This window comes from Brienomyrus brachyistius, chromosome 8, assembly GCF_023856365.1.
Source record: "Brienomyrus brachyistius isolate T26 chromosome 8, BBRACH_0.4, whole genome shotgun sequence".
Taxonomy (NCBI): domain Eukaryota; kingdom Metazoa; phylum Chordata; class Actinopteri; order Osteoglossiformes; family Mormyridae; genus Brienomyrus; species Brienomyrus brachyistius.
Genome location: NC_064540.1, coordinates 3,040,542 through 3,051,390, shown reverse-complemented (window position 1 = coordinate 3,051,390; position 10,849 = coordinate 3,040,542). Strand labels below are relative to the sequence as shown.

Below are 10,849 nucleotides of genomic sequence, written 5' to 3'. Positions count from 1 at the left end.
GCGTATAGGGCATAATTTCATTTATGTCATAACACTCAATATGGGCTGTTTTGCTTTAAGGCATCAAATCTATGCTTATTAAGTTACCTAAATCATTTCAACAACTCAAGGAGGACATTCAAATTGGGGAACAAAGGTAACACATCAACATTAACTTTAATGACATTGCAAAAATACGAAACAAGTAGCAGATCAACCTTGTGTTATTCACAGTGACTCACGTCACATCTTAAATGGCCAGATTATGGCCAGGTGACTAAGGAATAAAACCTATTAGCACAATCCGAGACAAGCACAGTATGTACATACTGGTAAGTCAGCTCGAACATTTCTGACCATGCAGTCCGCCTGTCATCTTGCATAGCGTGACCCAGACAAATATATACAGAAGCAAGCTGGAGGAAGCGGGTAGGTTCTTGTTGCCATGAAGCACTCAGAACTGCTGCAAGATGAGCTTCTTCTTGGTGTCATGAGAGAACTTGTTGGCGCGGAAGAGGTCACTGTCATAGAAAGCTGATAAATTGTGGATGCTGATCTGTCTGGCCTATGATGGAGAAAAGGGAATTGCATCAATGAAACCACATTTCTCCCTCCAACAGCCAAAAATGACATCTAATCTGCTAATCTAATCCAACACAGAGGAAGCATTTCACTACTGATTAGAGAGCAAAACATTTCCCCTGAAGAAATGGATGCCATTCTAAGGCCAATTCCAAAACGTGTAAAACTACTGTGAATTAGTATAGTAGGATATGCATTACAGCAGCTTTACCGCCACAAACTACCTACCTTGTCCGCAAGATCCTTCTCGGGGATCTCGATAGTGTCCTGCTGGGCTCCATATCGGTTTCGCTGGTACGTCACCTGCTCTGCAACCAGCTGCTTCAGGATGAACAGAAGCAGCTCGTTGTTGTCACGTCTGAAGGCCAGGTACCGGGCGAACGTCTGCGGCAGGAGTAGATGGGTTAATTACAACCGAGAATGGAACGTCTTTGGGCCAAGCCAAGAGGATTAAGGACTTCCAATCAAGTTTAATTCGAGATCTGTTGAGCTTTAAACAAAGCCGGGAATAAATTAAACAGCCGAAGACATCGCACCTTCCTCATGCTCCGCATGACACTGTACTTCTGCGTATCGATGAAACTCTCCAGCATGACACGGATGGCCATGTTGACGTCATCCTCCAGGACATAATCCCGCAGGTGCATCCTGGCGTGAGCCTCCGCCATGCGGATCATAGACTCGATGTGTCTTACGGTGATAGGGATGCTGCCTGTGGCCTGACAAGTGAAAAGTGACGCGGTGAGGAAGGCAGCCATACCTGCTCATCTACCACAGTAAAAGATGCAGTCAGGTGATTCACACACTAATATTCCACGACAAATTCCAACCCAAGGTCTTAGAGCATTTTCCCATCTGTCCTAACCCCCAGAAGTTAATTCTGATGGATGTACAAGTCTATTTTTTTTTACCCAGGCTAACTTGAAACCTTCTGAAACCATCATATGCAGCACTTAATACAAGACACTCTCTACGTACATGGAATCATCTGCACATCCGACGTAATTTTGAAGGGTGGAGGTCTGGACTGAATCAGTACTCATGACCCACTGAGCATTTCCGGCTCTCCGGCAGGCTCTCACCATGGACTCCTTACGCAGGTCACTGTAGATACGGGCCACCTTGTCCTGGTCCATCTGGTTGAGCTTGGGCCGCACACGTTCCTTGGCATATATGATATATTTCTTCAGCAGCTCCTGAGGGATGGGCGGCACGTCCGAGGTGTTGGGAAGGACCACCTCCTCCAGTCCAGCCATTCCGCCTTCTTTGTTGCTGGGGTGGTGCTTCAGATGGCTACCCACCACAAAACGGGCCAGCATCTCATCCTTGGAAATACCGAAGCAGAACCGCCTTAAGTTTTTCCAATAGTTATGAAAAACCAACCCGTGCATCAACAAGAACATCTACGGTCTTACCTGGACTGGGTCCACGGTATCTCTGACTACGCACAAGACGTCAAATCGGGACACGATGGGCTCCGTCAAGTCCACATTCTCCGAGAAGGTAAGAGAGGGGTCATATCGACCACCTATAGCAACAGGACCACAAAAAAATGTTTCAATGAAACAGTAAGGATTTCATAAAATTAAATGAAGGTTTCTGAAGGTACAAACCAATGGGATTGGAGGCAGCAATGACGGTGCATCGAGCTTGGAGGGAGGTGACGATTCCAGCCTTGGAGATAGAAATGCTTTGTTGTTCCATGGCCTCATGGATACTGGTCCTGTCCTGGTCATTCATCTATGGTGTATCGCAAAAAAGTGTTAATTTCTGTTGCACCTTGAACAGGAGAAGTGAGAAAGTTATGCTCACTTTCCAGATCTTTCTAGAATTTTCAGCCAACACCTGCTCACCTTATCAAACTCATCAATGAGACAGACCCCACGGTCAGCCAGCACCAGAGCCCCCGCCTCCAGTGTCCACTCCCGGGTGACGGGGTGCCGCTGAACATAGGCTGTGAGACCCACGGCAGAGGCCCCCTGGCCCGTGGTGAACACAGCTCGACTCGCCACCTTCTCAACATACTTGAGGAACTGCGACTTGGCTGTTCCAGGGTCCCCACAGAGCAGCACGTTGATGTCCCCACGGACCTTATGCTTCCCACCTGGTGGGACAACAAGTTAGCGCGAGATGCTAAGGGACAACAGCACGAGTCATTTACCTTATAGCTTCTCCACTATGGAACACACAGCACACTATGCTGCTGCTACAACAGCGTCAACCTCCATTCAATCCTACTAAATTCTCTTTGATGCCAACAGTTGGGTTTCATAAGAATAGATAAATTGGTACTTAATGGATAAGAATGTGATACTACATAAAACTCACCAGGGTTCTTTGGTTCCCCACCAAAGAGAGCCAGAGCAAGTGCCCTCTTGATATCCTCATGGCCATAGATGGAAGGACCAATACTAGCAAAGATCTGGGAAGATGGAAGGAGGAAATGACCGACCCCCATAAGCACAGCAGGATGAGATCAGTGGGTCAGACTTAGAGGGGACCGGCCTTACCCTCTCGGCGATGCGCTCGTCCTTGGAGAGCGCCACTATAGCCTTCACGTCCTCGTCTGTCAGCTCCGTCACGGCCACGCCCTCGTCCTTCCGCGTGATGTGATTGGCCATGATCACGGTGGCGAACACTGGAAAGCCATTGGCCACATTCAGAGAGCCGTCGTAGTTGTTGTTGTAGATCCCAGTCAGCTCCTAATAAGGCGGGGAGTGGAACGCACGGATCTCAGACAGTAGAAGCACCAAGGAACCGCTGCAGATGTCTGAGCGCAGGGCTGGTAGCACAGCGGTTGGTGATGGGTTATGCTGTCGTACCGCTTAGTCCTTCACCTGAAATTCAACTGATCAAATTGAGTTGATCTTCGATTTCAAAGCAGGGAGTCAAACCGGAGGCTGGATTTTGTGTGCAGGAATGGAAGCAGCCAACGGCAGCTGAACTCACAATCTCATCACCGGGTTTACAGCTGTCCACCAGGTCAGCCAGCAGAATCGCGTCCTTGGAGCGTGGGAGTCGACCAGCAGCCACCTTGCCGGGGCTCTCCTGGATCGTGATTCGCTGGTAGTTCTGGTACACGGTCTGTGACATGGTGGTGGGCTCAAGTTTAATGCCAAATCGGCAACAAAGACTATACCACGGCAAAAAAAGGTAAAACAAATAACTTACTGCAATCGATTCAAAACAGGAAAGATATAAACAAAAACATTATTTACGGAAGATTCGTTTAATTAAGGTTTGATAAAAATTCCAAAGCTTTATGGGGTGGTACCTCATTAAAAACATCGACCCGTTCAGCTTTGGTCGGTAAAGTCGGTGCCTTATTACACAGAGCAGAACAACAAAATAAAATGCGTTTCGCTGACATGGCTGCTCTGTAAGGGGCTCCTCGCCTCTTAATAAAAAGCCGCGTGTAAATCTAGACTGACCTGTACGGCATCTGGTATAAACTGTTTGATCATATCTTTGTTTGAAAAGAGAACCATAGTCTCTTATGGGCAGTGGGATTAATTTCATGCGATTCCTTTTCGGCACATTCGTCCCGGTCAGTTTGCCACTTATCACAGACACAGGATGCCAACACAGGTCTGAGATCCGAAACAGGGATCTGGCACGTAGCAAGTTCTGCATTGAGAGCTTTCTTAGCGGCAGGGTCCGCTTTCTCATCACCGATAACGTGGGTCTGTGAGAGTACAGAGATTCTTTATGGACCATATTCTGGTATCCAGCTCGGCACAAGTATGGCAGCCGGCGTTTGCTGAACCAAAGCCAAAATCTTCCTGCAGACGCCCCAGGCTGTTTTACTCCATGAATGTTTTGACTGGTGTATCAGACCGACATGTCAGACTGTGCTTGAACACATTAGGAAACGTGCTAAATAAACACTGCATGAGACAAGACTAAGGCCAACAAGCATCCCAGGCGAAACTCAACAGCAAAATCACATGTTCAGAGTAACCTAAGCCACTGATGGACGACTGACCTGCTCCATGTTTATCTCAAATGGGCCAAGCGACTGACACTCAGGACAGGAGCCGGGCTTGACCTCTTGGTTCTGGGACTGGAAGAAGGGTCCGAGGATGAAGTTACACTTGTTACAGTTGTACTTCACCATTCCCAGCTGGGGCAGAACTCCTGTACAGCTGGTGACTACTCCACTGGTCCGGATCAGCTGGTTCAGGTGTAGCTGTCTGGGGAAGGTGACAGACAACGCCCATGAGATGGCTGCAGGGAAAGAATGTGGCTCAAAAGGTTTGACTGCCATGCCCGTATCCGGAAGGTTTTGAGTTTGAAACTATTCACTGCAGAGTTCACTTTTATCCAAAGTGAGCTACAATGCATCAAATAGGGGTTAAGGGTTCTATGGTGATATTCACTCTGCTAAGCCAGGAATTGGCTCATCCCACTGAGCCACACAATGCCACCCAGTGGTTGTAGGGCGTTACTGCATTACATAACAGAAGAACACCAGGCTAGAGCCAACAACATGCTGTTTTACATACTGCCGCTGCTCTAAACCACAGTGCCGGCTGGCAACTTTATTACACATCACAACCTGACAGCCGCCACTGGGGCGACCGCTGGACGTTCCTGCTAACCGTGCGAAAGACGTTCTCTCCAGCAGCTACTGCAACGTTTTAGAGACTGCGGCGTGCAGATCAATGCGACGAGTCCCAGTCTGCCAACACTCGGACTGCGCAGTCATGTGATCGATGCGAGCACTGAATGCCGGATACAAGATTTACGAACGCTCCGAGCGCATTCCTTAGGCGGGAGCCGGAGACGACTGCAAGGCGACGAGAGCCTGACGCCACCCAGAAGCAAACTAAGAGCCAGAGCAATCGCCTACCTCCAGACAAACTCGTACAGCCTGATGTTTCATCAACACAAAGCGGCCTGCGCTCCCAAAGGATTAGATACTTTAGATTAGATTTCGTCAAAACAAGAACTGAAATTTAAATAATAAAAATTACCATAAGCGTCAAAGTATCATGTTTTTTTGTCAGCTTCAGATATATGGTGCATGGAATCATGCATGGAGATTAAATATCGTTCTGCTTAGTCACAGTATGATACAAAATGCAATAAATAGAACAGAGATGCTGAGACATTTAGACAATTTTAAACCAAAGACATTAAGACAGACAGAGATGTAAGTAACCATCTGATTGGTAGAAAAAGGACAAACCTGGCATGGAGTAGAAAGTGCAATAAATAAATAGGTTTAGATTTCGAGTTATGACAAGAGATCAACCAAAAAATACAATACATTTGTATGTGGGGGGGGTATATACTCTACCTAGGGGTGTTGATATTGCCAAAAGCCTGTAATTAAGTGCCTGGACTCAGCGCCCCCCCCTTACCTGAGGGAGCGCAGCTCCTCCACCAGGGGTAGGTTGCAGATACGGACGTGGATCTCGTGGGCGATGCGGTCGTACTTGGGGTACATGGCCAACACCACCTCCTTGGCCGCTTCATCGAAGATCTTCAGCATCTCCGTGGGCGCCTCTGGCAGGAAGTAGGCCAGCACGTGCTCCCTGGCGGCCAGGTCCTCGTAGTTCACCACCAGGCTCTCCTTGTTCTCTGCGGAAGGAGGGGCGGAATTCAGAAGATCTTTAGATCCCTCAGAGGTGAAACACAACCCCACACCCTGCAAGACGACCACAGGGACAGAGAGTTAGAAGTCAGAACTGCAGCCTCAAGTCTCCCTGGCTCTGGGATCGATTCCCACCACTAGTCCTGTGCATTTCGCATTTATAGGTTACACCTGTGTTCGTGTGGGTTTTGGTCTGAGTTCTCCAGTTTCCTTCCACAGCCCAGAAGAATGGAGTTAGGTCATGAAATTGCCCACGGTGCACGTTATGAAATTAACTGGCTTCGCAACCAGACCATGTCCTGTAGCTCCTGGGACAGGTTACAGGCTCACCATGATAAGTAGTCATGGATCGATGGGATGGATGGCCTTACAAGATGCTCACAGGTGGGATCCACCAGGCCGCCCATGTACACTACCTTTACACATGTCACTGATCTTCTCCTTGAAGACGTTGTGTCCGTGCTCATCTACATGCGTGCGCAGGAAGTTCTTGAAGCGGTGGTAGATCTCCAGTCGTGGGGCGGCCATGGACACCCACTCACGCACCGAGTGGCCCTTCATGTCCTCCAGGTTCTCAATGCTCTCGATCATCTCCTCATCCTCACCCTCGCCTGCCACCCCCTCGGCCGCTCGCTCCGCCAGACGACGCTTTCGGGCCGGCCGGTCTTCGTCCTCATCCTCGCTGTCTGTGGATGGGACCCGCAAGACCTCAGTTACCGTCTGTTACCTGGACCCCTACACACGCGCTCATCCAGGATTCTCTCTATTCAGGCAGAACCACGGTTCTCTAAGAAACAGATCCGAAGACTACAAGTTAAATACAAGCAGTGGTCCGTGTTAGTTTAAATAATGCCCAGCAGAAGTTAGCAATAAGATGTTGTGTAATATTGAAGTTGGTAGACCAACTGTTGGGTTGCCCCCTAATGGACGGATGACCAGTATTTTTAAAATTCCCTCTCTGAACTACTGACCCACTCAAACAAAAAAAAAAGTCAGTTTAGTGTAGAAGTATTCCTTGACAAATACAATATACACATTAACTGCACAGATAACACAAAGGATTGTAATATACAGTGTTGGTGACTAGTAAATATAAAGATCTCAGTTAATGACCACAGTTCTCAAAAGAGGCAAGGAACAGTAAGACGATGCATATATTGTAACAACAAAAGCATGTTTATGCCGTTATTATCCAGCAAAAAAAAAACAAAGAAACTACAGTGGAACTTGTGTGAATAAAAGCTGACAGCTCACCATTTACCATAAAGGGGACAAACCCTGTTTTTATGACATTGCTAAAAGCACGGCCCCCTCACCATACAGCAGCCCCCTCCGATTGCGGCCCAGCATCCTGTCCTGAGCTGCCATGACCGCCTCCGCCGCGGCTCGTGCCCCGGGGGACAGTTCCGACAGGTCCTCGTCTTCGTCCAGGCCCTCCAGTTCGTACTGATCCAGCTGAGGAATTGGACGGTAGTCCCTGCACAGGACGAGGCAAGCAGTTCATGCAGAGTCTTCGCCATTAAATCACGTAAAAATTAATTACTTGAAAATAACATCAGTCTTGAACTAAGTTGAGGGGGGGGGGTGGGCTTTTGATAAATGGGGAAGACAGTACTTTGATTTAAACACATTGCCTTACACACATTACCCTGCCTCTCAAACATAAGACATACCACACAGCGCAGTTACAAGCATTACAGTCTTACAGAAACAGATTACCTCTCAAAATCTCATCCTTATGGAAGTAAAATTTATATCTAAAGTAATGGTGCCTAAGTGTCATGCCGATCTCGTAATTTCATGAAACGCAAACCCATACACAAACCCGAATGTTTACCTGTCGCTGCTGTTGCAGATTCACAGCTACAACCCACATCTTACAATTACCTACCCTAATTTATGAGTTTACGACGTTCAGAATGCGATTATGAATCGCAGATTATGCATTTACATCAGTACTGCATTTAAATATCACTCATTATGTGGGGGAAAGCTACACTGGCAGTGGCCAATGGGTTTTGAAGAACTCATTGTGGTCAAGTTCTGATCAGCGAAAGCTCTGGTGAATTGAGGACCTGGGGTAAAAATGGAAGCCATAGAGTAAGAATTAATGGAGCAGTATGCCCAAGCAAGCCGAAACACAGAATAAAAATTTTCAGAGTGAATATAATGATTTCTTACAACAAAAACAGTGTAATGAATTAATCCAGGATGACTAAAAATAGTTTCAGCTATATGCCCACAAAATGTGACAATGACATAACAGTAAGAAAGCGATTAGTAAGCACTACAGATGGTAAGCGTCACTGATTCGCATCGGGGCACCAGCATAAATGTTCAAGATGTGACGTGTGCTAAAGCAGGCTCTCAAATCTCTGTCTGAGAAGGCAGGATATGGCTCCTGGCTCATGCAACTTTTAGATGAATAAAACTGATTTGAAAAGTGCCAGATGGAAGTTTATTTGGTTCATTATATTAATCACCAGCTAGATTTTTGGGGCAAATAAGGATAACTACATCAGTAACTGGTAAAATATTACTCATTATAATTTAGTTGTATTTGCCCATCTTTTTACACCTCCAGACTGTATTCACCCTAGTCCACCTCTCCCATCATATTGCTCTGCCCGCCAGATCAGAACACCAGAAGTCAGGCTGTCACTGCAGTTACTACCCTTGCTACTCCTGGGCCTGCACCTCCCTCAGCGGGCCACATGACATCATCAACATACTATAACGCAACACAGACAATCCTGGATAGATTGATTCCCCCCTCTATCTCCAGTTCTCCGCTGCTGTCAGAGGCCAATTCTCTGCAAGTCTCTAGGCCAAGTCTCGCGGGAGTTGGAAGCGTGTCCGCGATGCATCGCATCCCGTGTTGTCGAATTGCACTACATGACAATAGGAGTGAATCTTACAGCAACAGTAGTTACGTCATATGCGTCTTCGAATGTATCGAATCGCTGGCAATGCATAGAGTTGTGTATCGCGTCGCGTCACAGGAGACGCACATTCCAAGCAGGCAGCATCTACACACCCCAATCGATTGCACTTCAGCGGGTACAAACTGTCTGAACTCTCGTAATGAGAAGTCCTGGTGTGCCACACGTGCAGCGCGAAATGAATGTGTAAGTCTGATGTCGTGACTGTGACAACAAAAGTTTAAATTTTCAAAATGATCTCGGATTTGCAATTCATCTTACGGACAATTACTTTAGATTTAAATCTACTTCCATACTTCCTCCATCAGCCAAAAAACACTGGGACACAGCAGCCAGGAATGGAGAGACTTCGCTGACCTTTCCATCGCGTCCCCAAACAGCTCCTCTCCATCATCCTCTTCCTCCTCTCCTGGTATGGTCCCCTCACCGAGAAGCTCAGATTCATCTTCAAACGGGGGCAGATCTCGCCCGGGACTGGACGTTAATTCCCCACGCCTGGATCCCCCGCTGGGGCTGGTCGCCATTTGAAATGACTCTGATGAATCCTGGGCAACAGATTAACATACGATTAATACGTTTTTTAAACACCTGCATGTAACACAGAGGTATACTGTTACAAGGTTAGTCGGAGCCTTTTCATCGATTTGCACTATAGTTATAAAACCGGTGAAATATCCAAAGGACACACAGTTCATGGAGAATTAGCAGAAAACATGCAACTAATCTGAAACAAGCGAAAATGGCCTCCGTTCAGGCTAAAACGTAAAGGATGTACAAGTGTCATATATTCCGCTTCATTAGCTATAAAGTAATATTATCTATAAACCGCAATATAATTCCCAACTTTGTACCAGTGTCCAGTTATAGCGGAAAACATTCTTTTAACTTTAAACTTAGTCAAGCCGACAGTACAAAATATAGCTGCGTGTACTGGTCGCTGCACGTTTTCATGTGAACAATACATATCATCTGCTTAAGTTCTGAAGCAATCAAAACCATTCTTTCGTTTGCTAATATTCACTACAACCTTCTCTATTCTCTCTTAAATATTTGAGTATTATTACTTTAGGTAATGTTCTAATTTATTTTACTTACAGCCATTCCTGTTCTCTGCTCTCTGTCTCTTGCTTGCAGATGTTAACTCCAAGTGTATTGTTTCGCGCGAAAACTTCACGTGACTGCAAAGCCCGCGAAATCTCATGAATATGCAATGAGGTTCAATGGCGTAGCTCCGAGTCAGCTTTTCGGGGCTTTCGTCAGATCTTAAACATTTATAACTGTTCATCCGCGGCGTGAAATATATATTTTGCCACTTGAGTGTGACAGTTCTTCAATTAGAGGCGGACGTTTCAGGTCCAGAAAGTAAAAATCGAAACAAAACCAGCTGAATATAAAGATTCACACTTAGTTGGTGAAAACAAAATCGCGGACTGGCATTTCATTTTCGGGTTCGGAAATGTCCACCTCTGATGATATGGTTGCTTACAATACACACAACATAGCCTAAAGTGACACACAACTTTAAAATATATTACAGATTCAATCATCTGGATTTCCCTGAAATGGACTAATTAATATACCATTTAAAGTTTCTCTTGCCTTGTGTCCTGTACTTCCCGAGGCAGGCTCCAAGCTCACCATAACTCCCTACTGGTAAAAGGTTGAGTGATGGATGTATGGATGGAATCATTTAAAGGGATAGTCAAATAAGGAAAATCAGTTCAGAATAAGAATCTCCTAGCCTCAA

The 10,849-nt window shown here is 46.4% G+C and overlaps 1 protein-coding gene across 1 annotated transcript; it reads right to left on the bottom strand.

The window, feature by feature from the left end:
• Positions 1-137: 137 nt before the first annotated feature.
• Positions 138-10,462, bottom strand: mcm2 (minichromosome maintenance complex component 2). The gene is made up of 16 exons (XM_049023400.1): positions 10,198-10,462; positions 9,460-9,647; positions 7,477-7,637; positions 6,577-6,846; positions 5,928-6,147; positions 4,547-4,754; positions 3,511-3,645; positions 3,072-3,263; positions 2,890-2,983; positions 2,415-2,665; positions 2,175-2,301; positions 1,977-2,089; positions 1,644-1,886; positions 1,098-1,280; positions 790-945; positions 138-544 (listed from the first exon to the last, which is right to left on the bottom strand). The coding sequence occupies exons 1-16, from the start codon at positions 10,201-10,203 to the stop codon at positions 434-436; spliced, it is 2,658 nt and encodes an 885-aa protein (XP_048879357.1). The 5' UTR covers positions 10,204-10,462; the 3' UTR covers positions 138-433.
• Between the last annotated feature and the right edge of the window lie 387 nt (positions 10,463-10,849).

What these genes read in the sequence shown, in the direction of transcription:
- mcm2 (XM_049023400.1), bottom strand. An exon ending in ACGAGCGCATCGCCGAGAGG is followed by an intron (nt 2,984 to 3,071) that starts GTAAGGCCGGTC and finishes CCATCTTCCCAG; the next exon opens with ATCTTTGCTAGTATTGGTCC. An exon ending in AGAAGGATCTTGCGGACAAG is followed by an intron (nt 545 to 789) that starts GTAGGTAGTTTG and finishes TCTCCATCATAG; the next exon opens with GCCAGACAGATCAGCATCCA.